This window comes from Accipiter gentilis, chromosome W (genome assembly GCF_929443795.1).
Source record: "Accipiter gentilis chromosome W, bAccGen1.1, whole genome shotgun sequence".
Taxonomy (NCBI): Eukaryota; Metazoa; Chordata; class Aves; order Accipitriformes; family Accipitridae; genus Astur; species Astur gentilis.
In genome coordinates this window covers 6,119,442-6,146,623 of record NC_064918.1, presented here as the reverse complement: position 1 = coordinate 6,146,623, position 27,182 = coordinate 6,119,442, and the positions used below count along the sequence as shown (strand labels likewise).

General features: G+C 38.6%; 2 protein-coding genes across 3 annotated transcripts in view; one reads left to right on the top strand and one right to left on the bottom strand.

Moving 5' to 3' along the window:
- Positions 1 to 11,574, top strand: part of LOC126035271 (soluble lamin-associated protein of 75 kDa-like) — a 44,118-nt gene extending 32,544 nt beyond the window's left edge. The window contains exons 6-12 of the mRNA XM_049793652.1: positions 2,313 to 2,441; positions 2,655 to 2,767; positions 6,227 to 6,281; positions 6,661 to 6,799; positions 8,963 to 9,128; positions 10,018 to 10,221; positions 10,933 to 11,574. Of these exons, the coding sequence (XP_049649609.1) occupies positions 2,313 to 2,441; positions 2,655 to 2,767; positions 6,227 to 6,281; positions 6,661 to 6,799; positions 8,963 to 9,128; positions 10,018 to 10,221; positions 10,933 to 11,484 (1,358 nt within the window). The 3' untranslated portion in view covers positions 11,485 to 11,574. The remainder of the gene's footprint in view (positions 1 to 2,312; positions 2,442 to 2,654; positions 2,768 to 6,226; positions 6,282 to 6,660; positions 6,800 to 8,962; positions 9,129 to 10,017; positions 10,222 to 10,932) is intronic.
- LOC126035394 (ribosome biogenesis protein NSA2 homolog) lies at positions 890 to 27,180 on the bottom strand. 2 transcript variants are annotated; one of them, XM_049793955.1, is made up of 4 exons: positions 26,934 to 27,180; positions 25,654 to 25,795; positions 23,743 to 23,935; positions 890 to 994 (listed from the first exon to the last, which is right to left on the bottom strand). In XM_049793955.1, exons 1-4 carry the CDS (start codon positions 26,942 to 26,944, stop codon positions 948 to 950), a joined length of 393 nt encoding a protein of 130 aa, XP_049649912.1. In that variant the 5' UTR covers positions 26,945 to 27,180; the 3' UTR covers positions 890 to 947. The 2 variants fall into 2 exon arrangements, 1 of the variants encoding a protein (XP_049649912.1); XR_007504901.1 differs by lacking the exon at positions 890 to 994 and adding an exon at positions 20,582 to 20,651 and having other exon boundaries at positions 23,743 to 25,795; positions 26,934 to 27,017.
- Between the last annotated feature and the right edge of the window lie 2 nt (positions 27,181 to 27,182).

Here is a 27,182-nt window from a genome sequence, read left to right as displayed (position 1 = left end):
TATCTTAATGCCATTATATGGCATCACTTTGTCACCATTGAGTCCATAGCTACCCTTTGAATCCTCTGATGCTGAAGTACATATGTGTTGTGACAGTGTTTCATCTTCATTTAATTATGGATAATGTATTATTTATGGGAGAATCTCAATGTAAAGCATCCTAAGATTTTTTTTGTGGTTTCATTTTTTAAAAAAATGGAATTATTGTTTCAGTCCTTAAACAAGAGCTGAATTGTAGTCTTCATATTTGTCCTGAGGAGTTATATAATCTACATAAAAGTGCAATTCAAGGATTTTATTGTCTCCTTTTCCCTCCTCCCTTTTTCAGTTTCATTTTTAGTATGGTTTTCCTATGGAAATTTATAGTGAGATTTCAAAGCGAGCCTTTCCCCTCTCTCTCTGCTATTCTTTTCTGGTACTACCGGACTGCTTTAGCAGACTCTTTCTAACATAAATCTATGATATATCTTGGCAACATTATGAAGCCTGCCCAAAGAACCAATAAATGTCTGATAGCAATTTTTAATTTTTATAACTTTATATATTTATATGACTTATTATACAGTTTGATATAATTTTTACAAATTATAAAGGTCTTTATTTGAATATGCTAAAATCCATGTGGCAACATGTCAATGCTGAAGTACTGATGGACACCCCCCCTATTATTTTAGGAAGTATTTGTAGCTCTTCTCTTACTCAGAGTTATCAGCTGCCAGTGCTAGACACAATGTTTGTAAGAAAGAAACATCGTGGGAAAGACTTTGGGCTAATCATGTTGGAAGACTTTGCGGGTTCCTTTACTGAAGATACTCTTGGCCTACGATACCCACTGTCATCCTTCACGTACATAGGCAAGCTCTTTGATTTATTCTTCTGATCTTTGTGCTTTCTTTACATGTCCAAATGAGTGCTGTTGTTCAAGCTCCATGTTTGTGGCTGCATCCTCAGTTTTTGTATGAAGTGTCCTGCTCTTCAGTGAAGGTTAAAAATCCTGATTTGTTGAAGATGGTGAAGTATTTCCTGATTAGATTGTAATTCTCTGTGTGAGGTTAGATTATTGGATCTGTGTTGGCTTTCTGCTACTGTGCAATTTACTGCTATATTCCCCCCCCCCCCAGTCTCCAGAGTGGGCTGAGGTGTTTTTGTGTATGATCTCCTAATGTATATCTTCGTTGTAGTACCTTTTTGTTGCTCACTCCTAAGCCTCACAAGGTCATTTAATTCGTGCTTTCTCAGAACTTCTGGTCAAGTGGACATACCAGGCTATGTTTTAACTTGGGTATAAGAAAGCACAGTTCTAATGTACAAGGAAAACACTTATGGCTCTTCTGTTAACAACCCAAGAGGGTTACGTCAGCTAGGAAATGACACACATTTTGGAAAAGATGTTGCTTGGGATTGTGTTTCGGCAAGAAGTATTTCCTTTGTCCAGTTTCTCAAGGCTTACTCTCGGGCCATCTGTCAGGCTTCCTTCTGTTAACATTTTCATCTGTCCTTCTTCCTTAGGCACTGGGAATTTTCTTCTTTTCCAAGTACCACTGTCTGCTGTTGGATCTGTCTAGACCTGGTTTGTTAGGCTTCAAACAGCAAACTGTCTTGAGCAGAATTTAATGACTAATCCATTTCCCTGCCCAAGGAATGATATGGCAGGGATCTTGTCCACTGAGATTATGCATCAGTAGTGAATCAGGTGAAAAATGGTAGCTTTCCTGGTAGCTACTACAGAATAATGTAAAAACATTCCTCTCCATGTGGATGTTTAGTATGTGTATTGAGAGGAAAGAGATGGAGGGACAGCAGAGAAGAAAATATTTCAAAAGTGAACAGTGAGTGGATGATAAACCATGCAATGGCAACGTGTTCATGTTCCCAAAGAGTGCTTTTCACAAGTGCCTATAATAACACGAGGTGATGAAAAACACTTGACTACATCCTCTAAGACCCTTTCCATTCTGGTTGGGTCTTGTGATTGGCAGGGACAGTGACCAGTGAAGTTGTAAAACTCCAAAGTGGGTGCTTAGAGAAGAAGAAAAAAAAAATCCCATCTATCTTTGTTTGCAGTTTAAGATAATAATGGAAAGTGCTTAAACTTGAAGAAGGAATTTATTGAGAAGGATGACTAGGTAGGGTAAAGCAATATTATGTTTATTTCAGACTGAACTGTGTTGTTGAACGGTTCTTTCTGTGGTGGTTTATGTGTATGATGGAAGATTGCAAATGAATTTGATTTCATATAAACTTTAAAAACTGAGGTACAGACAAGTATATAGTGTATATACAGTAGTGTGTTTTTTCTTATGTTTGTTCAGCTTGTAAGCACTATCTTGAGAAGTACCCTGGGGATCGTGACCTTTTTTGGGAAGTGGAGGGAGCAGGATGTTGGTTCCAGAGAACACCTATTACCACTGTATTGCAAAGAGAAAAGCTCAAAATTGCAGGTATGGATGCTTTGTTTTGTTTTCTGATGCTTTGTAAAAGTTGTACTGTAGAGTGTTTGTTCAGCAGTGACTTCTGTGAACATTGCCCATGGAAACTAGCAGAAAGATTTTTATTTGTCCCGAGATCAGTGAGATCATATTTGGAATGGTTAATTGCTATATAAAGGTACTATAATTTTCCTTTTCCCTGTTTCCTCTTTTAAATCTTAATAGCAGAAGTCTCTCAGAAAGAAAATACAAGTTTCCAAGCAGAGGATTATTTTCGACAGTCTGCAGCAGAATCTGAAGCAAGTGGACAAAAGACTGAGCTAGAAACACAGCTAAGTGTAGGTATACAGACTATTTTCCATATATTAGAAAGGCTTGAGAGCTTTTAAGAGTTTTCTATAATAAAATAATGTATCTTGTCCTATTCTTCTGACTTTAATTACCTGTTCTTTATACTTGGTAAATATTTTTAATTTCTACAAAAGAATATGTTTCTGAAATTTAAAAATGTAGGCTTTCAGCAGATTAGTATTTTTGATCAACTGTATGTTATGCTTGCTTGATATTTCTATTTCAGGTTCTCAAAGAACAGTCCTGGGTTATGCAGAGAGCTTGTACTTCCTATATCTCTTCACTTTGTCTAAGTGGCAGCCAGTCTGACAGAACCCATGATTCTATCAGAAGTATCACCAGAAAGTGATATCTCTTTTTTTTTTTTTTTGATTGCTTTGTTACTAAAAAACCCCATAAAAATATAAGAAATGCCTTTTGTCCATCTCATTATAATTGAATTGGCTCAAGTCTGCACTATATATAAAAGACAAATGCTTTTGTTACTTTTTGGGTGGTTGTTATGCTTCCCACTGATGTAATGCTGATGACTAAGCTGGGGTTAAAAAATTACACTTTGGGGGGGGGGGGGGGGGTGTCCCATGAATGTAGAGGGGTCTGTCACACCTGTCAGGGTCTAGTAATTTGAGCTGTTTGCTAGCAGCTTAGAGAAGGAGAGTTTTTCAACTGGCTCTGAGATTAAACTGTCTAGAAAGGTTGTTGAATAGTAGAGTCGTCAAAAGAGTAGAGAGAATGAGGAAAAGTGTTTATAGAAATGCACATTCACGTCACAGTTCAATACAATGGAAAGTGTTTAGTTTGCATTCAGAATTATACATTGACTGTATAGGAGGACTGCAGCTTTCTTTGTACATAGTTGAAATATCAACCAGACTTCAGCTACATATGGATATGTGGTCATGAATATATTTCTGTCTTGGAATATTATGGAGCTGTTCCTCTATCTCATTTGTGTTCTGAGGCCACACAGAATGTGCTTGAGAAAAACTTGTAGCTCCAAATACAGTGAGGATGGATATGTGTGCTTCAGGACTGTCTGTAGTATTGACACGACCATGCTCTCATAGAAGTCAATGCTTTAATTAAAAGTAGGAAATAATGGTTGAATCGGTACTCTCAGCTCTTGTATCTAAATTTCAGATTTGAAATGTAAATCAAATGTCCCTTTTCCTGGTTAAGAAAATTAGCATTTCCCAAAGCAAAACTGTCAGCAAAGTAGTGATGTTTTTAGTCTCTAAATGATCAGAAGCAACAACTCTTAATTATCTTTAATTTGTAACAGTGTCTTAAGCATCATCACTGAGTTCTAGATTCAGATTCCAATAATGATAATATCAGCAAGACTATCTCAAAAATGCATGGGTTTGGTTGTAGAGCTACATGGATATACTTGGAGAAAACAGCAGAGGAATATTAGTAGTTGTTAAAATTTTTGTGGCTGTGAGTTAAGAACTCAAGCCCTGTCTCTTGCCTTCTTCCAGAAGAGATGATAGATACCAAAGTGCTCCAACTCCTCATAGCTTGGTAGAATTGCTGGGAGGTCTCTTGGCACCTGCACTATCTGTAACGAGTTCTGCAACACTTTGAAAATTGTTGGACCACTAAACAAAAACAAAACACCTCACCTTCCCCCAAACCAGAAAAAAAAAACATTCCCCAAATTACATTTTCACCTTTTACTTAGTGTTCCCTATTTTTGTGTGTTTTGATGCTAGAATGATTTATCATTAGCCTACAAATTCTTATGTATTTGAAGCTTACTTGAAACTATTTCAGGCACCAGAATGTAGATATGGCCACTTGTTTCTGGCCACCTTGGGTAGTACTGGAAGTGAGGCTGAAAAGGTGGCAAAACACCTGGATGCTGGTTATTGCCAGTTCTAGATTGCTTACAGCAGCTAAGAAAGAGCAATGTGCATATTTCTATTTTAATGCGTATAGCTTGCACCCACTTCAGAGTACCAAGTGCCTGACCACTGAGTCCTCAGCTAACTTGCAGGAAAAAAATGGAAATAATGTGGTGGTAGGGAAGAACAAGAGGCAAAAAAGCTCTAGGGAGAGGGAGCTCTGACATAAGCAGCCACTTGTGCTGACTGTGCATGTAACCTGCATTACTGCTGAATCACTAAGTTCTGGGGGTTTTTTCTTGTCCGATTTCTCTTTTTTTTTTCTTTTTTTTTCTTTTTTTTTTTTCTTTTAAGATAACTCATGGGCTGCCATATTTTATTGCATGTCACAATAAAAATAAGACTGTTTTCTGGTTTTGGCTGGGATAGAGTTAATTTTCTTCCTAATAGCTGGTATAGTGCTGTGTTATGGATTTAGGACTAGAATGTTGTTGATAACACACTGATGTTTTAGTTGTTGCCAAGCAGTGTTTACACTAAGTCAAGGACTTTTTAGCTTCTCACACCACCCCACCAGCAAATAGGCTGGGGGGCACAAGGAGCTGTGAGGAGACACAGCCAAGACAGCTGACCCAAACCGGCTGAAGGGATATTCCATACCATATGATATCATGCTCAGTTTATAAACTAGAGGGAAAGCTGGCCGGGGGCTGCTGCTCGGGAACTGGCTGGGCATTGGTTGGCAGGTGGTGAGCAATTGCATTGTGCATCACTTGTTTTGTATATTCTAAATATTTTATTACTATTATTATCATTATTATTATTGTTTTTCCTTTTTTTTCTGTCCTATTAAACTGTCTTTATCTCAACCCATGAATTGTACTTTTTTTTTTTTCTTTTCTGATTCTCTCCCCCATCCCACTTGGGGAGGGGGGTGAACGAGCGGCTTTTTAATTACAATTTATTATTATTATATTTTATTTCAATTATTAAACTGTCTTTATATCAACCCACAAATTTTCACACTTTTACCCTTCCAATTCTCTCCCCCCATCCCGCTTGGGGGAGTGAGTGAGCAGCTGTGTGGTGTTTAGCTGCCTGCCAGATTAAACCATGACAGACTACAAAATAGAATACAACTATAAATATAAAAATGTCCTGATAAATTTTGTCAACTACTGTAGTACAGTCCCTTGGGCTTACACAAAAAGAAAAAAGAAGAAAAAAAAAAAGAAAAAAATACTTCTAGCACTTAATTCTGTGGACACCTGTTATAAACTGAATGGTTAGGAAAAACTTGGTAGTGTTGTTCATAACGTCAGGTTACTTTCAAGTCTTATCCTCTATGTTGAGGCCAGAAGTAAAATGCAGAAAAAATATTCATGCTTGTAGTAAAGATGATAAAAAAATATTTAATCTGTTGAGATAAGATACATATGTATAAGTGTCTTAAATTAAGAATGGCTATAGCTGCTCTTCCATAGGATCATTACTATGAAATAGTGCTTTAGAAAGATGCAACCACAGGTAGGGAGATGAAGGTATTTCAGTCAATTCAGAAGTTTTTGGAATAATGTTAGCCTTGCTTTTACTTCACAGGCTAACTCTCAAAAAGGTAAAGAATCAATAGATGTCCATGCAAGCACATCTGAAGGTAAAAATAACCTTGATTATCAGTACTGTCATTACTGTGGATTAGTAGACTAGCAGGCTCTTTTACTGCTTTCAAGCTTAGTGTATTCATCTGCAAAGCATATAAAAAAACATGCCTTCCTTTAAGGTGCTGAGGCTCAATTCATAAACATTTTGATTTTTTTGGATGAAATTGTTGAGTCTTGGTAAAGAGACTATGCATGTATATTCAGAAAATAAGTACCACAGGGAAATGTTTTACTTGCAGTCACTTTAATGAAATTGGGGGGGGGGGGGGGGGGGGGGGGGGAATATGTGCAGATCTTACAGACTGCATTTGTTCACTTGCATTTATTTTGTTTGTTGTGTTTTTTGTTTTGTTTTTTTTTTTTTTTTCTAAGACCCTGACATAACTCCCATTTCCATTCAGACACAAAGCAGTCATTTAAAACGTCCCAGGATAGGAAAAAATAGCCAGGAATCTGAACCTGAAACTTCCCAAGGAAATGAGGAAAATGTTCTTTGTGTGTCAGAAAGCAGGTAAAGGAGCCCATATTTCATTGATTATTTCTTATTTTGTTGCTTGGGCAGTCACAAACTGTCTCCCAATGTGCTAATTGGTATCTATTCTCCTTTTTTCCTGCTCTGAGTGCTTGATTTTAAAATTACTGAAAATAAAGCCTGGTGTGAGAAAGGAAATTGAGACATCACCTGAAGAGTGATTGCATCAAAATGTCTGGTGTCTCTGAAAGCTCAGTAGATATTGGAAATAACAATAAGAAAACAGTGAGGACTGAGGGTGTATGTACAAGGGGATGTGTTCTAACTGAGTCTGCATTAAGGTAAAACCATCTGTATTCATACAGCATAGTTTCTTGCAATAGTATAACTGGACATGTATCCACAAATACTACGTGTGATCTTTGGAGAGAGGTCCCTTCCTGACCTCTTGTTATGGTGGCATATTGCAGTAAAATAAAGCCTGACTGTTTAGTTTGGGAGCTGGTTACTGCTTGTCACTTACTAATGAATGAGTTACAGGGAGCCACCCATCTTCAAAGTAAACCCCTTTGTTTAGACAAATTCTGATTTAAACCCATCATATCTGAACTTACATCCTTAAAAAAAAGTAATCTCCAGTTTAAAGAATGTTATCCTGTGTAATAACTGTCAAGTGGGGATGTGAAGAATTGTACCACTTGTGTTCTATAACAGTTCATACAAGACAGGACCTGAAGTACTAATTTGCACTGGCTTTCATCCAGAAAGCAGAGCTGTGCCTATTTAAAATAAATAAATAGCTCCTTCCTCCCCCTTCCTGTGTGTGGGTATATGTATGCTCAGAGACACACTGCTTCTCTCTCTCTCTGTCTCATTCTGTTAAACAAACAAACCCAAAATAACCCTCACCCCCAACAAACAAACAAAAAAACACAAACCTTTTTGGGAACTGAAGATGACATGATTATTTTCTAGGAAATCCCTCAAACTTGTTCCATTAGCTTTTTTCAAACAGATAAAATTATTTTTTTTTCCCCTGTGAGGCTGAGTTCTTCAGCTAGCTACAGCCTATTTTTGCATTTTAAATTGCTCTGTGGAACTACAGAGATACAGAATTGCTGTCCTGCACTGTCAGTGTGCTGCCCTAAGCTGGTTCAGAACAGGCCAAATGGCATGGTTTGCCACAGGTTGAGAAATTCTTTGCTGTTACTACTAATTGGCTAGTTGGTATATGAGATGCCTAGCCTGTTCTTGAACAACAGTATTTTGGGCCTTGCCAAGGTGGAGTCAACAAGGTACCACTACTCTAAACAAGATGTTTAACGTAGTGCTCATGAGCAGAGCTACAGTGAATCCTGATGGCAACAGGGCAGGATATCAGCTTGGTTCTTCCCTTCCATGCACATTAGCAAATGCAGCAGGATCTTCTGTTAGGGACTTTCTCCTCTGGATTGCCTTCATCTCAAGGCTGGCACCTGGGATAAAACCCTCCAGTACTGCCTTTATTATGAGATTGTGAAGCAGCCTCCTGCAAAACTATTGCGTGTACTTTTTTCTTTGCTTGTATATAATACTTCCAGTGCATCTAAGTTTTATCATCTCAAAAATGAGAACTGAATGTTTGAGATGGTGTTATTACCTATCAGGTGCATCAGAGCTTCATCTTTAGCTTTTTGTTAATTTAATCTCTAGCTGATTGAATCTTCTTCAGCCTTGATGTGTTTATCACCTTGAATTCTTTTCCAGTCATGGTCTTTGTAATATATGTATATTCAATGATGATACGAGCATATTTGCTTATATAGCTCCATAATTTTAAACTGTTTCTTCAGTGAGGCTGGGAGAAGTTGCTTTCTTTCTCACCCCTTTGTGGCTTCCAAATATGTAATTGATTACTGCTTTCTAAATTTTTAAAATAAAAAACTTAAACACATTTCTTTTTCTTATTCATATAAAATGGAAGTGGGATAGATGTTTTCATTTTATAATTGTCACAGCAATTTTGTTTAGCTAATGTATTTTTCTGAATTAGGAGTTAGCTGGTTTTAGATGTATTTAGTTTTCTGGATTCGTATTTCCTATGGCAAATATGCGATATAGCAGTTTAAAATTGGTCATGAAAGAATTTCTCTGCTGCTGAGATCACCAAAATTATGTATTAATCTAAAAGACTTAAAGGATATATCTTAATACCTGCTGCAGGCTGGAACTTCCTGCCGACACATTTGAAAGCTCTGAAGACTTAGTAGAAGAACCTGAGGAGAATGCTGTTGAGAATGATGAGGAAATGATTGTTGAAAATGAGGACCGATCTGTATCAGAAATGGAGTTATATGCATCACCCCCTGAGAAATGGAGTGAGAAGGAGGTGAGCTGGATGTGATAGCGATAGCAAATAAGAAGTTTGGAATACAAATACAGTTTAAGTATGGTCCTTGCTGCCTTGATCCATGTGACTATCAACTCTTTGATTTTTTTGTACCGATGCTTTGTTGAGAAGTATATCTGAGAAGCTAAAGCTAGTATAGAATTAGTATTGGGGAATATTCCTTTACTTATTTTGAATGATAGAGTTCATAGGATCTTCGGTAAGGTGAATTTCTAGCTTGTCTATCAAACCTAACTTTCTTAATTGATTTGTCCTACTCAAATATTGTGGAGAACTGAAGTAGGGTCAAGATCTGATCCAGTATCTCTAGTTAAAAAAAAAAAAAAAAAATAAAAAATTCTTTCAAGAAGCTAATAGCTGGTATGCTTCAGTGACTACTGTTGACTCGTTTTATTTCTCCCCTTAATGCTTGCCTGCTTTGATTTTTAAATCTAACTTTTTATCTACAAATACTTGTTACCAGGTTGAATTAAAATCTGGGAGTACCCTCTGTACCTAGCAATACCTCCAGGGTTTTATGTTCTTACTGATTGGTGAGAAAGTGGATCTTATACTATGTTGGGTTCATTAACATATGGTTTCAAGGAAGGACTGCAGCATGTATGCTTGTGGGATGCATAAAAACTACTCGGCTCCTAATAGTGTAAGCCATGGTCAGAAACTTAGTGCAGGTGATGATACTAAGCTAACATGCTGGTTAAGTAGTTCGATAGCTACTCTATGCTATAAGCTATACCTTCTTAGTAATTTTTAGGTACCTGAGCTAGCTGCTTCTCAGATTAAGCTGCAAATTTAGATCACAGATACACCCACTAGTGTTTGGGAACAATAGTTGGGCATAATATTGACTTAGAAATGTGATTTTTAGGAAACTCCATCTGAACCTCTTAATGATGAGGTAACAGAAGAAATTGGTAAGACCTCACTTATGGCTGAAGAGGAAACAGCAAATGAATTTCTAGGTGGTGAATCAAAATTGCAGTCTGAGAGTCAAGGAGAAGAACCCTTAACACTGTTTGTTCCATTAATCCTTGAGTCTCCAGCAAAACCTTCGGAAGATACTGTATCAGAGGTGAGAGAATTGAAACAAAATCTTAAGTTGTCTTTCCTTCAGAGTGTACATACCTTGCTGTTTTTTCTTTTGTTAAGTAACAGATAGAAAGTAGCTCCTACCATTGTATGAAATTCTTGGGAGAAGCAATTATTGGGCCAGATGATGTAAATCCATAAACAGAATATACTAGTATTTCTGGTTTAATATGCAGAAGTTGGCAGTAATGAAACAGCTATTTCTCACTAAAATATTAGTTGGATATGAGTGAAAAGCCACATCTTACTTTGTCTAGTAATTCTGCCCTGGTGAAATGTACAAGCAATTAATTAATGGTAAATACCCTTCTAGAACATAGATTTTACTGGGTTTTGTTTATAGTGCATAAGCAGATTGTTATATGCTAGCAAAATGATAATTGTATCTGTCTCAAATAAAACACCTTTATTTTTTTCCCCTGGGATTAATTTCAGAATGTTTTTACTGTACCCAAGTAATTCATGGAATAATTTGAATTTGAAAATAGAGCAACTGTGGATATCAAATGCAGTTCACAAAATGGGTCTTGTGCAAAAAGGAGGAGAGGACTGGTTTGTTGACTGTGCACGTAGTAGTGCTGAATGCCAAAATAGCCTCTGAGGTTGCTAGCTAGGGGCAGTAGTTGTTCAGCCTCTTGTATCATCAATTAATTGTACCTTTGATTGCTTTGGCACCCTTCCCCTCCCCCTCCAGGTTTTAAATGCAAATGATTCAGAAGCACTGACTGAAGAAAGCACATCAGTAGAGAAGGGCACTGAAGACCACCACCAAGAATCTGAAAAGAAGTTGTCATCCACTGAAAATGCAGCTGCTTCGGCACCCAAGGAAGAACCCTCTGACAATGGCCTGCCCAACTCCATGGTAATTGAAGTAGCAGAAGAATCTGTTTCTGAAAATATATTGCCCAAAACAGCTTCCTCAGTGGAAGATCAAAATGAGGAAGCAGGGCACAACTCACAGGAGGCCCCTGTTGCTTTGAGTCGGAGCTCTTTGATAGTGGTTGAACTCGAGGGTGTTTCTTTTCAGCAGCCTTCTGGACAGGAAGTACAGAAGAACCAGTTAGAAGAACACACGGAAGAGTCTGCTGAGCAGATGGATCAGTACACACAGACAATAGCAGAGCGGGCTGCTGACAGCAGCTCTGAGGAAGCAGAAATTGAGGTACCCATTGTAGATCGGAGAAACTTGCGAAGAAAAGGCAAAGGTTACAAAGGTCCACCCAAGAAAAAAGGAAAGCAGGTTTAAAAATGAAATATTGAAAAGCCAAAGGTTACAAAGGTCCACCCAAGAAAAAAGGAAAGCCGGTTTAAAAATGAAATATTGATTGTTAATTCATCTATTTGTAAAGAAGTTATTATTTTGTGTAAAACACTAGGGTATAACTAAACCATATGGGACACGGGACACGTTTAAAATACTGGGTTGGACTTCCTTTTGGGATTCATCACCTTTCTTTAAGTTTTCTTGAATTTTTAACCACTAGATGTTGAGCTTCATCAGAGTATGAAAGTAAACAGCCAGTCTCCTTTTATAAAGGATACATGCTGATTAAATACAGTTGTGCTAGTAAAGGGAACAGTTTGTATGTTTGAGGTGGCAGTCTTGGAAGAAAAATGAAGCGTGAAATCCTGGCACTACTAAGATCCCTTAAATTACCATAGACTTCCATGAGGCTAGACATCACTCTAGCATTTGTTTAATAACCTTGTGTTCTCTGCTGCGGGGAGAAGCAGAACAAGAAAAATTCTTCCTTGCTTCTTGTTCCCTCCCCATAGACTTTCTCAGATTAGATTAAAAGAATGTAAGATTCTGTAATTCTAGGTCTCAAAATATATAAGAAGGTATAACTCGGTAGATCAAAACAATGTAAGCAGCATCTGTCTCCCATGAGAATCAGACTGGAGAGAATTGACTCCACTTCTGATTCCCAACTACTATTTGCTAATCACTTCAAACAGCTGAGTCAGCAGAAACACCATCAATGCAGTATCTACCATAGCGCACTCTGATAATTAAGTTCTTTATGTGAAGATTAAGAAACGTCTACACAGTACTGTAGCTTCCAAAGCAAGCGTCTCACTAAGTTTAAGTTTTCCCAGAATGTATGGAGTGTAGACTCCAGTACATGTATGGAATTGTTTGAACTGCCTTCCTAACTACTTGCATGTGTTGAGTGGATACTTGATTACTTGGTACATTACAGGAAAAGGATATGACAACTTTTGATCTAGTCTTGGTCTGAATGAAAGTGGTGCTTTGTGTTTTCCAAATACTCAGCTGGTGCTGTGGGGTAACTATTAAAATGTTTTATCTGCCAGGTGTACGACTCCTGTGAGCTCTGGCCTTTCAGGTGGTTGAGACATTCATTAGTGTGAATATTAGTGGCTGTTTCAGCAAATACTTGTTTGCCAAACTTCTATGCCTTTAGGAGTTAGCAAGCGAGTGCTGTAAATACTTGTGATTCCCACTTTCTTTTTCTAACTTGGGTGTAATTCCTGGGATAGTAGCTTCCCAGTTCATAGCTTTTCTTAAAAGCAGCAACCAAACTTTGCTGTATGCAAACAGAAATAAACAGGCTCTTCATGTATGTTTTCCTTCAGAGGTTCTCCTGGCAAACAATATATTCTATGTATGACAAATTAAGTTAAATAAGTTACTCCTTAGTTTGCATGTGTTTCTTTCAATAAATGAAGCTCCTCTTGTAATGGGTTAAAAACTCAGGAATAAGAAAGAACAATGGTTCTAAGAACAGGAAATCACACAACTATTTGTCCTGCTATATACCTTTTCTAAGATGAATGAACTAGTTACCTCTATTTTTGAGACACTGTAGGAAAATAGAAATTGCTGTTCAGGACTTCCGAGTATGAGGTTGTGAGAGACTGAAAGAGTTAATGTCTCAAACATTGTGGTGGGGCAAGTTCTGCATAACAGTGAACCCTGCACTGAGGGTGGGGAGGGCACGCAGGAGGGTGCACAGGCAGTTCATGTTCCTATATGCTGTGCAGGGCAGCTTACCATATATGGCCAAAGATCAAACAATGGTCATGTCTGCAGGGAGGGAGAAGTTACTCCCCAAACGACCCCCAAGCCCACCAACCCATTTCCCAAAGGTTCTGGAAGCACAAACCATGCGTGCCACCTAAGTAGACTAATGAGTTTGAGTGCCCACCTGAAGGAGGGGCAAGGATGATAAAAGGACACAAACTGAAGCCCTGTGTGCATGCCCCCTCCAGACCTGGACCTCTAGGCTGGCTGGACCAACACTGGACCCAGGACTGGTGAAATCTTTCTCTTTTATCTCTCTCTCTTCCCCCTGTAATTCCTATGCCTCATCCCTTTAGATATAAACTTTTGACCAAGTCTGGGACTAGGAGTAGATCTAGCTGTCCCTAGGCTCCTCCTCTCTGAGAAGGAGTCTAGAAAGCAAGGGGGTCTGGGAGGGCTCTCCTTATTGTCTTCCCTGAACTGATCCCCAAATAAGTAAGGCTTGTAGCATATGTTTGGTGACGTAGGGTTAGCATGTTACACAGTTTACTGATGTAGTTTCATGCCAATTCTTGTTGTGAGTGAATAAAAGTTGAGTTTTGTGAGTTAAAGGATCCCTGGTGTCGTTTCAACTTAATCCTGACCTGAGAATTGGCGAACCCAAGTCATCGTCCTGAGAAATTTGGACGTGACATTTTAATTGGCATCATGGACAGGATTCCCTGAGTTGAGGAGGATCTGACGGGACTACCAACAATCCACCCAATTTATGGGTGGGGAGAGTTGGGAAGTGATTTCTCAGCTATTGGCTAGGAGTGGTCCAAGCAGTGGCAAACCATGGCTGTCTGGGAAATGCCAGAGCTTGACTGCTTTCCCCTTTCTGAAAAATTGGAAGAATATAAAGTGTTTCCCACCCCACCGGGGATGATATGGGCTCACAGTAGTTGGCATGATCCTAAATCAGTGGTGGAAAGGATTACGGTATTAGAGAAAAAGCAAAAATTGGAGACTCTGAAAAGGAAAGGCAATGGTATGTAGATTGTTGGGAGCCGCTCTAATGGCAGCCCAACAGTATAAAAGTGTAAGCAAATCTGCTGAGGAAGAAAACATGAAATCTCTCCAAGTCTTGGCGAGGGAGTGTCCTGGTTTCAGCTGGGATAGAGTTAACTGTCTTCCTAGTAGCTGGTACAGTGCTGTAAAATCAATTGGTAGAAGAAGAGGGGCTAGAAGGGAAAGAACAAGAGACCTTGTTAGATGTGGAACGCAAGGCAAATCATCAACTTTGTACCAACCTGTTTGACTTGCGAGATAGGGAGAAAATACCGTGTGAGGCACTTAAGGACCGGAGTGGAGCTAGCAACTCTGATTATGAAAGCGAGGATGGTTTTCCATCCCTAGCAGAGAGATGAATGAGAGTCCTGAAAACCCAAACCACTTTACCCTTTAAAAGATTTGGAAGATTGTAGGAAAACCTTATCTCTAAGGATGGTAAAGTGGTATTATGCCCTTTGATAAAGACTGAGATAACAGAAGCTGGGGAGGAAGATGAAGAGACTGTGGTAAAACAGATACCGTACTCAGCCTTGGACTTGTCTAAGTTCCAGGAAAAGTTTAGCCACTTGGCAAAGGAGACTGAGACTGAATACGTGTGGAGAGTGTTGCTGACAGGGGACGACCAAATCATGCTATCAGAGGATGAAGCCCAAGGATATTGGGGGCTGGGGGTGTTTCTCACGGTAGACGACCCTAGAGAACCCTGGTTGCTGACCCAAAGGGCGGCTTATTGGTGGGAGGTTTAGACCCTCTAGAAAGAGGAGATCTGATCAGTATTGATACCCCCAATATTGATCACTTAACTGAAAGCATCCAAAAAACCACCTGCCTCTAACTTATGTATCATAGACAACTAATCCTGAGGCAACCATCCCTGATGCTATTGGTAGCCGATCCTGACCGAATGACCTTGCTTACAAGGGGCTTGCCAGATTCCCTAAAACTATATGTAATTCAGTTGCAAGACTGATTAAAGGATGCCCTGACTCCGCAAGCAGGAAATCCTGCCAGGCCGAGAACGGGCAGAGCCCTAACCTGGGGGGAGGTTGCCCAGGAATTAATTAATTATGGAAGGAGAATGGGAGTCAGGAGGAATTTATTATGGGCCAAAGGAATTGAGAGGGGAATTCCCTGAGATTTAATGGATGGGATGCCTGCCATGGCACTGGAGAAGCTTGTCCATGTTTGGAAGGGAAAGGGGGAAATAACCCCAAAAGGACCACCTACTTGAGATATTACTAGGGCAGAACCTAAAGTGAACCTGCAGAAAAATGCTCCCTCAGCCCTAGAGGGAGATCTAATCAACTTGAAGTCAGGAAACAAGATGTGCTGTCCCCAGTAAGTGAGCTGGGGGATGGTGGGTGGGTCTATGTAAGGAGGCTCACAGAGAACAACCAAGGAGGGGATTTAATGATTACTTTCCCCCTTGGTCCCCTTAAAACGCCCATCACCTTCTTAGTAGATACCGGGGCTCAAATGTCAGCACTTTGACAAGATGTTGCCAACCATAATGGGATAGTTGCTGACAAGAAACAAATATGGGTAACTGATGTATTTGGAAACTCTCGGCCCCAGGCAACTGTTCAAGTTAAATGCTGGTTGCCAGGAGATGAGACTGTGATTGATAGAAATTATAACGATATTGGGACCACTACCAACTAACATTTTGGGACTAGATTTGCTGAAAGGATGAGCCTGGGTGGACTCGAGAGGAAGAGAGTGGGTGTTTGGTCTCCCCACCGTGTCTGTATGACTATGACAGCCTGCACCTGAACTACCCCCTTCTAAGACTGTTAATGTCAAACCTTACCCATTCCCCCTACGGGCAAGAGAAGGGATCACTTTGGTGATAACTGAATTATGGGAGCAAGGGATAGTTGTTCCCACACACTCACCTTATAATTCCCCAGTATGGCCAGTCCATAAACCTAACAGAAAGTGGCGATTGACTATTGGCACCTGAATGCCAACACAGGCCCCCTCAACAGCTGCGGTGCCTAACATAGTTGAGCTAATTGCAACCATACAAGAACGAGCCCATCAAATTTTAGCAACTATCAATGTAAAAGATCTGTTCTTTATGGTCCCTTTTCAGGAAGCAGATAGAGATCGCTTCACTTTTACTTGGGAAGGCATACAATTCACTTTTACATGTCTCCCCCAGGGATATCGGCACTTGCCAACAATTGCTCATTATGCATTGGCTCAAGAGCTCACCAAAATCACTTCTGCAAAAGGAGTTAAGGTATACCAGTATATTGATGATGTATTGATTGGCGGCCCTGATACCAAAGTAGTGGGACAGACCCAAGCAGAGATAATTACTCACCTAGAAAAATTAGAACTCCAAATTCCAGGTGAAAAGATACAACTCCTATCTTCTGAAGTGAAGTTCCTGGGTATCTGGTGGAGGGGTGGGACAGTGTGCATTCCCCCTGAAACCTTAACTACCCTCAAACAGGTTAAAATGCCTAGAAATAAGAGGGAACTCCAACATGCCCTAGGTTTGCTAATATTCTGGAGGAAACATATTCCCAATTTCTCTATCATAGCCCGGCCCCTCTATAACTTAACATGCAAAAGAGCTGCTTGGGACTTGGCCCCCATTCATGAGGAAGCTCTGAAGCTGTTAATCTTTGAGGCTGGGGTATATCAGGCCTTAGGGCCAATTCACCCAACAGATCCACTCCACGTCAAGTGGGGTTTTACAATTCACAGACTGTCCATACATATAACATCTTCCTTGAAGGGGTACCTTTCCTTCACACTTGACAGGAGTTGCCTCCAGAGGCTGAGGGCTTGTGTCCCTTTTCCAATTGCCTTGTCAATGCCACCTTCCCTGGCAAATGATCCCAGCTGCTTGGCTTCCCTACCTTCTAATTCCAGACTACTAGCCCCATTGTCCCAGCATCCAAGCAGCCAGGTGATAATGTGCTCACCCGGACGAGGGCTGAAATCTTTTTGCATATCCCGCAGCTCACTCAAGGATAGGGATTGGGTGATTACCTCTGGTTCTGCCTCTTCCTCCTGTTCCCATGATGACCCTGGTTCACCTTCATCCTTTGCTAAGCGAACTGATTTTTTTTGTATATTTCTTCTTCTGTGTGGGGGCAACTGATACTGGTATGGGTTGGTTTGCTGGTTCAGTTGTAGTGCCTAAGAAATTGGGGCGTGACAAAGGTTCACTTGAATAATTGTAATGCTGTCTTAATTTTTATCCCTCTATGAAGCTAATGTAAGAATCTGGTTTGGGGGTTTATGCTTATGCAGTTTACCTGTATTTATATGATATTTTAAATGTATAAGATATATTCTTACTATTTATTTCAGTTGATGAAGTAGCATGCTCCTTTTTAATCCGTTAAGAGAAGCTTATGGAAAAAAGGCAGTTTTTAAGAAACATGTATTACCTAAACTTTAGATTTAGGGTGTATGGGATTAACTAGTTAAATCTGGGTTTCTTGCACCATTTTACGTAGCTATAACTTCCTATCAATGTACATACAGGTACTCCTTATGAACCCTGTGACTGATAAATGTTCACTATTTTTCATGATTGTTTGTAAACATATTCAAGCTAACCATAAGCATTTCTAAAACTAATCAAATATTTTTTTTAAGCACATGAGACAAAACTTGTTATCTTCTGTATGGCTTCTCTTTAGTGCTAATATTTATTGTGTTAAAAAAGTGGCTAGAAAACACATCTATTGCATTGCTAAGAATTTGGGATTTGTGAGGGCTGATGGCTTAAGGGTGGCTGTATGCAGTATATTGTGATTCATCTTCTATTTGTTAGAGCAGGCTTTACTAAACAGTAATCTGCTGAATACTTCAATTGAAACAATTGAATCCACTTTCAATAAGTTAAGGATTTTTTTGTTTATGAAAAGTGAGTCCCAGTTATTTCAATTACTTCTAGGTGGATTTTTGATACATATGTTTATCACTTGTATTCCCTGTGAGGTTGGAAAACAGTGTTTGTGAGAAGGTAATTATTTCACTCATCTGGCTTTTACTTTTCATGGCTAAGTTAGAACTGATTTCAATTAATATCATACTTTTAAGACATTTCTATGTTGAATGCATAAATATTACAACAGGATTATTAGATTAGGTCAATCTTGGTTTCTGCTAAGAACAATCAGGTTTCTGATCTAATTTCAGTGAGTCAATTTTAAATACTGAACTTAAGAGTACACTTAAAAATATGAATTTGAGTAGATACCTCTGTAAATCTGGGGTACCTGATGGCCAGATTGTTATATACAGATGTGGGCAGTTAGGGTGCGATTAGCAATTCTGATAACCAGTATGGTCTTGAAAACTGGACATGGTTCTAATTGTGATTGCAGCAGTACTTGGAACTAAAGGACACAGTTTCTTTCTGTAACAACTTCTTTGGCATCAATCATCTTGCAGTAAATATGGAGTAGCAAAATCAAAATACTGACTTTAAATAATAGTTTTTATTGCTGTACTGATTGTCCCATTGGAATAGTAGTTTAATAGTCTATACCTTCTGTTACATTAATGCAAAGGAACATATCTGACAGCTGTATTGACGGAAATGTTTTACCTTGGGAAAACCAGCATTTTCTAGGCTTGGATGATTTTTTTTTTGTGCCTGTTAACTGTCTTATTACCATTGAACTCCTAAAGATCTTAAAAATTCTTATCTCACCAGCAACCAATGATTAAAACATCAACTTTATACAAGTTTGTACCAAATGCTATTACATGTGGAACTACACATGTACAGTGAAAGCAAGCAGTATTATTTTTGAGCTTTAGTCTAGGAATAGAGTTTAAAGAACATTAAATTGGTGACTTCAGCTTTGGACTTAAATGGTAAATGGTTTTGTATTTGAATCCAACATTTGTTTAAACATCTCCCTTTGTACTGCTTGTTAACTTTTAACAGGATTTGCTTTGCTTCTCCCACATTCTCTTTTGGTCTCTCTCCATTTCATGCAGAATTCTTGTTTGCTGTTCTCATGTTTCATAGTCCTTTACATGAAAATGTATACATGTCTTATTTCAAAAGTGCTTTTAACTTATTTTAAATTATGTCTGACCTTGGTTTGTTGCTTTTTTTAATACCATTTCATTTGTAGATGTCAGTAATTAAATTGATCATTTACAATGTCATCAACACTATTAAGTTAAACATAGCAATAAATAAGCCTGTTTCAGCTTCTCTGCCCTGTGACCATTCTAAAATTTTATTTCCAAGAGGATACATGTCTAAATTTATTTTCATAAATGTGGTGTTAGATGCTTTCTAAACTAGTGATACCCTGTTTATAAATCTTATGAAAGATGTGTTGCTATTCTAGAGTACTGTACTTAAGTCTTGTTACAGTGTGGTTTTAGTTTTTTTCCTTTTTTAGTATTGTCTTGACTGTTTTTGAAATGTTTTGAAGTAGTAATTAAACTTATTTTGTGATTATTTTTTTTCTTGGTTTTTAGTATTTGAGTCCTTTGTGCTATCCAGGAGGCATGTTTTAAAGTGGTTCATTTCACTAGAACTAGCATCATTTCACAATCCATCTGCTACCAAGGAGCTTTAAAAGCTCAAAGATTATTAATAGAAAAATCTTTTGCCTATTAAAATAATTTCCTTTACTTAATTAGCTTATGCATCAGACATTTATAAAAAACCTGTAGAATAGGCATAGTTGGTATAAACTTAGCAGTTATTAACGTAGTTTGTTATAGACAAGCCAACTAGAAATGCTGTAACGTACTCCCTATAGTGCGGTACATTAAAATGTCTTAAGTGTAACAATTGTTATTCAGTCAGTAAGTCATGTATTTTATAACACAAAATGTAGTAATGTTCTTAAGACAGCTGTACTTTATGGGAGGGGGGCACTGTGTAATAGAAAATTAAAGTATTCTGTTCATGTTATTTGTTAACATGCAGTAAAGGGTAAAGCAACAAGGACTTAAATGGAAGCTTATCTGTTTTGACAAAATGCCCTCTCTTCAAGCAAATGCCTTACTGGCTTGTCTACTGACCCTCTCAGTTTCAAATCACTTATCACTACACAAATAAGTAAAAATCATAGTAAGTTACTAAGTCTAGACTAGGGCAATGTGTTGAACTAACAAAATAGCCTGTAAGTGGAGAAAATTTTGGTATAGTTAAAGTACTGCCTCTATTAGACAGTGTAAGAGAAGTTACAAAGCTGGTACAAAAGCAGTTAGCTTGACTTCTGGCCAGAGTTCCAGATCTGGAAGTACTGTTACAGTCATGAAGATGATTAAGGGATTAGAGCATCTGTCATCCAAGAGGCTGAGAGTTGCAGTTGTTCAACCTGGAGAAGAGAAGGCTCAGGAGGGATCTTACCCTTGTGTACAAATACCTAGTGGGAGGGTATAAAGAAGATGGAGGAAGCCTTTTCTCAGTGGTGCCCAGTAACAGGACACAAATTGGAATATAGGAAATTCTATTTAAACATAAAACATTTTAAACTGTAAGAGTGGTCAAACACTGGATCAGGTTGCCCAGAGAGGTGGTGGTCTCCATCCTTGGAGATGTTCAAAACCTGACTGCACATGGCCCTCAGACACCTACTGTAGTTGACTCTGCTTTAAGTAGGGGGCTTGGACTAGACAATCTCAAGAGGTCCCTTCCAACCTTAACTATTCTGTGATTCTATAATCACCTGCCTATATAACCTGCCTGTCCCTGTGGCTTACTGCATGTGTGACCACCTCTAGTCTTAAACTTTAATCTATGTTAATGCAAAAAACCCCAAAACCTATTCACATCCTGGCTTCTGAAATATCTTAAAGTTTTGTTTGAAAGTTTCCCTTTTACAATGTTGAGGGGTAAGAGTGCCTTCATAAACTGGATTTTACTTGGAATTTGTGTTAAAAGTTCCTTGGCTTGAAGCAAAGTACTATTTAAGAGTAGGAATATAAAATGGTGTGTGTATTTGTAGTGGTAGATTGTGCTAAGTTTGTTACCACCAAATTCTCAACTAGAAGATTACTGATGCAGTTATACAGCATCACTGAAAACTTCCAGTTTAGAAGCAGCTTTTGTTTCTTGTATTTTGAGGATGTAAGCTAAATATACATTGATCACTTGATGCTTGGGACTTTAGTTTTTCTTGAATGTTTCTTAAAGCAACCAAGAGCTACAAGTAGTTGTAGGTATCACAGTTGTCATGCCATTCTCAAATTTCACATTGTAAAACCCCTACAACTTCATAAACTTAAACTTCTGAAACTTCTTATCTTGCCTGGAACCACAATGCCACATCCCCCCAGCCCTTATTCTTTCCATTAATGCAGTCACAGAGGCAAAAGGGAGAAAGGAGGTAACAGGAAAAAAGAAATAGCTGCTCTTCTAGTTACCTTCCCCACTGCACCCCCACGCTGCTGATATGATCTTAAGCCTGTGTTTCTGTAGGGGCAAGTACTAAACTGAGTGTTTAATTTCTGATACAAGTCTGCAGTAAGATTATAGCTGCATTCTTCCAATTCTATTGCTTTCCCAGAAGCAGAATGGAAGTTAATTTGTTCCTCTGTACCTTTAGCTATTACAGTAGGCCATCAGGGTAGACAGTGGCTGTATTTCCCATCGCTAGGAATGTGAGCTGAATAAGTATTTATACAATATATTTACTGTAAAAACACCAAGAATGTTTAGATCAAATCCATACCACATTAGCAAAACATGAAAATTGAATCACTTAATTTGGACAGTGTTCAGCTGAGCAAACATAATAAATATAAAAATCTGAGCAGTCGGTTTCTGACACGTTTAAGTTCCTCACCACCTTGTGGGGTCAGGTCAATGTTCTTGAATGGTTGAAGGTTCCACAGATCTTGCAAACTTGTTGAAACTGCACTGATTTTGCAGGAGCCCATGTCTAATGCTTAGTATCAAACACAACTTAGACAAGTAGAACTGCATTAATACAGCCATAATTTTCTGGACTGTTTGTCACTTGTGCATATTTCCCTAAAGAGAATAGGGAATTAAATGTCTACAAAAGCTTGAAGTAGGGGTGGATACTGTCCTGGTTTCAGCTGGGATAGAGTTAAATGTCTTCCTAGTAGCTGCTACAGTGCTATGTTTTGAGTTCAGTATGCAAAGAATGTTGATAACACCGATGTTTTCAGTTGTTGCTAAGTAGTGTTTAGACTAAAGTCAAGGATTTTTCAGCTTCTCATGCCCAGCCAGCAAGAAAGCTGGAGGGGCACAAGAAGTTGGCACAGGACACAGCCAGGGCACCTGACCCAAACTGGCCAAAGGGGTATTCCATACCATGTGACGTCCCATTTAGTATAGGAACTGGGAAGTGGGGGCAGGGAATCACCGCTCGGGGACTAGCTGGGTGTCGGTCGGCGGGTGGTGAGCAATTGCCCTGCGCATCATTTGTACATTCCAATCCTTTTATTACTACTCTTGTCATTTTATTAGTGTTATCATTATCAGTTTCTTCTTTTCTGTTCTATTAAACCGTTCTTATCTCAACCCACGAGTTTTACTTCTTTTTTCCTGATTTTCTCCCCCATCCCACTGGATGGGGGGGAGTGAGTAGCTGCGTGGTGCTTAGTTGCTGGCTGGGGTTAAACCACGACAAGTAGTTTATATAATAAATTAGAATTTTTTATGTTTGCAAGTTCAATCCACAAGTCGCTTTAGAAGTGTAGGAAATTCCTGTTCCAAAACTGAAATGCATTTTGAAATCTAAATGTACTTGCTGCTGAGCTGCAAACTTAGGTTCTCAAAATATTTTATTCAGACTGTTTTTATAAATGTATCATTTAGATTTATGGGTACATTAAAAAAAATAATCATAGAATAGTTTGGGTTGGAAGGGACCTCTAAAGGTCATCTAGACCAACCCCCCTGCAATGAGCAGGGACATTTTTCACTAGATCAGGTTGCTCAGAGCCCCATCCAACCTGACCTTGAATGTTTCCAGGGATGAGGTATCTACCACCTCTTTGGGCAACCTGTTCCAGTGTTTCACCACCCTCATTGTAAAAAAATTCTTCCTTATATCTAGTCATAGGTTCTGCTATAATTCAAGTCAACCTCGCTGTCAAAAGAAGTCCATCTCATCCTATGAATATACTTCTATACAGAACTTTCACTGAAAACATAATACAATTGTTCATAGTTCACATAGTTAGGTCTTTATAGACCTGTAGCACTACTTAATGCGAGACATAAGCAAGCAAGTTAAGTCTTTTTTTCTGAACTTCAACTAATTTGATGTTGAAAGTGTGAACTGAAAGCTTAAGATTAAAACTTAAAACTTGCATTTATAGAGCTGCCTAGGAGTTGCTTCTACTACAGCCCAAACCTAACACTTAACAATGGATCAATTATGACAATTTATAGGATGTGGTCTTGACAATACATCAGACAATAAAGACTTAAAAACTTTTTAAAGTAGTTCTGCAGTAGAGCTAGTTTAACTACTTACTTACCCCAGATAACTTTGCCCCCTTCTGTCGCAGGGCCAAGCTCACTCATGTTCACCTCAATGATGGTACCTTTGGCAATTACACCCAGTGTTGTATACAAAGGAAAAGAAGGATTCTTTTTTACACCAAGGATAGGTAGGCAAAAAGTAGCTTTAAATTCAGGATGTGTCATGCGTGCCTTCTTGAAATGTAAGCCCTGTTGCATAAGGAGCGTTAGAACAAGTTAATATTTGCTTTAAGCCCTCATGACTAATCTAGCTTAACACTTTTAGCATTGTGTCCTCAGCTTTATATGTTTTAAGAGACTGGGAAGAATGAAACACCTAGAATAGAGAATGCTATCTGCCTACTACAGAATGCCAGATTTGTTTAAAAACCTGATTAATGACAAGATAAAGCTTTCTATGTATATTTTCAGGATGCCAATTTTTAATAGTAGTACAAGAAGAATACCTGCTACCTCAGGTGGCTTCTGTTCCATGAAGAAATTAGGAGTTTATGGTAAAGCATTTAATAGTGCTGTTGTTTTTTAAGACTAGAAATTTTTCCTTTATTCTTGTAAAACTGAAAAACCTCTCACATACTGTAAAATATTAAATACCCATCTCTTATAACACTTTCTATCTAGTGACCTGTACTTTATAAAGGGGACTTTACCACTAAGTACCATAACCTTTTCTGCGTCAATAAAAATCTATCCAAGGCTTCTGTGTAAGATGACTGTCAAAATAGTAATGAGGTAACAATCCAACAGGCAGCCTGTATAGTGATCCTGTTGATTCTTCTAAGGAAACAGGAACAGGTATTTATAGAAAAAATACACTATCTTAGTGAATCTAATTTTTCCTCCTGTGCACTGCCAGGCAGCTAGAGCCCACATGCTGTTCCTGCAGCCGTGTGAGAAAAGGCCAGGCTGGAGGCATAGCATTTCCCTTGCATACGGTCACCTCTGTGCTTCAAGCTTACTTAACAAGCCACAAGGAGGGAGTTCTGGAGTCCTAGAACAGAGTCGGCTTCTACAGCTGACAGAATCACAGCATCTTGAAAAAGACAGAAGCCTCCAATTTGAAAAGCTATTCAAAGTACCTCTGCTAAAGACCTTCCCATGCTAATTTGACAGCTGGTAGCTTTAACTCACTGGCATCATCTGAATTATGGGAGTAAGAGTTGAGATATTTCAATGCAGATTGTGACTGCAGGGGCATTTCCCCACCCTCAGGCTATTCTAAGTTTAGATTTCTGCAAGGAAACTAATAAGAATGTTCTACATCAGTAATAATTAAGTGCATTATCATAGAATACAGTTTCCTTACCACAGGAACTCAAAGTGGCAAGTCAAAAGAATTATTACTTAAATGTTCTTTAAGTCTCAAGAACATTACCATTGGTTGAATGAATCATTTGTATTTAGGAGGCTTCCTAGTAAAGCCATCTCCAATAAAACAAACTTTTGTAACCATTCTCTTCCAGGCCTCCTTCTTTCTCTTTCCTGTACGAATCACTTTTAAAACTTCTGTTTCTCCTTGTGCATGGACCTTTGGCACAGGAACCTCCCACTTCCCCTGGAGGGGAGGGGAAAAAATAAGAAAAAGTCAATAGTCTTACATGCAGCGCTGCTACATGAAAGGGGACAACCAAAGCATAAAATAAAATTTCCCTAAAGTGCAGTGGTAGACCATACTTTTTATACAACTCATAGCTACTTATTTTAACTAGCATTAAAGTTAGGAAAGATCAAGATATTGCATATGCTTACTTTGTCCTAGATTATTCAATAATTCAAGGTTTCAGATTTTGTACAATATCAATATTTAGACTTTGCTTATAGGCTGCAAGCCACCTGAGCATCAGCCACACAAAGTGGTCATTGTCACAAGTAATAGTAAGTATCTGAATTTTATTACAGTTACTTACAGCTTTTTCTTTTCTGTTTAATAATGTTAGAACCTTAGCCCAGGACTGGCCCTCTCTGTCCAGCAGGTATGCTGGTACAGCTCCTTTAGGTGTTTTTTCATCATTCTTTTCCTTTGTATTTCTCTCTTCATACATTTTAATGCTGCAAGGAAAGAAAAACAGTATTTTTAAAACCCACTCAGTATTAAGAGTAGGAAAAAAAAGTACATTTTTAGATACAATATCCTTTTAACTTAGCTTGTATCTGCTCAAAATTTTCTTTTAAAAGAGATATTTGTAAACAAGTACATGTTTATACTTAAGGAAAAATTCCAAATACTTTTCAAGGTAAACTAGTAATTTCACTTAATATAACAATTAACGGACTACACAGTGCATAAAAGCTCGTCAATTCCTGTCAAGATAGGGACACAAGACATTCATCTTACTGAGGAATTTCTGAATGGCTTAGAACAAGCAGCCTAACTCTCAAAGCCAAGCACTCTGAAAGATAGTAGCCTTCCTCTCTGAAAAAAACCCCAATATAATACTACTCTTCTGAGATTTGATGTCAATGCTTACAGATCTGAGGAACATGTATGTATGTGTGTAAAAGGGGTCATGTTTCATTAATTTGGGGGGGGGGGGGGGGGAGACCAACAAACTAGTTAACAAACCCAATATCTTTACAAGTAGCAGAAAAAACCAACTGTCTACTCTTGAAAAACAACAAAAACAACAGGGTGGATAGATATTAAGTTCATTAGCAATAAATTAATATTGTTAATAGCTTTGATTCCAAGTTCTAAACAACAGAGAACATTCTCAGAAAAATGCTTCTGTTTATCTGTGCTTGATATTGTAATTTATCCTGGAAGACAAGCCTCATGTTCTGCTCAAACACTGTGTATGTTACTGTACTTTTTCCATTAACACCGTTTAAAAAATGCCTGCTGTCTCTTACTACACTAATACAGCTGTCGCTGTAAAAACCTTAAGTAAATGCATTCATATTTTTTGGTCATAATTACATCAGTCATCGCTACTACTAATTAACACTTATCTTAAGAAATGCTTTTAGGAGCAAAATTGTTAACCGCTAATGGTAAACATCCATTAAGAGAGGAAGCCAGAAATGTCTTCGTTGTAGCAAAACCCACTTTCTCCTACAAATGAGCACTATTAAAAGTATAATGTATGAATCAAGTAATAAGTAGTTCTTTTTAAATATATTAACGTCTAATCTCATCCTTCAAATGTAAGGATGACTAGACAGCGTCAGAGATGAGGCAGGTACTCACGTCTTCTTCATCTGAATCTTCTCAGCATGCCGCTGCTTGTGGTAGAGCTTGGCCTTCCTTCTCCTCCTCTCACGGTAGTCCAGGCGGTACCCGTAGCGCTTACGGTGCAGCTCGATGCACTCGTTCTGCGACTGTGTGCACAAGGAAGCGCGGTGAGCAGGTAATGGCAGCTGAGGACCGGACGACTGGGGCCGGCGCTGCCCCACACCGCGGGAGCCTGAGCAGACCACAGCGCGACGGCAGCACCCT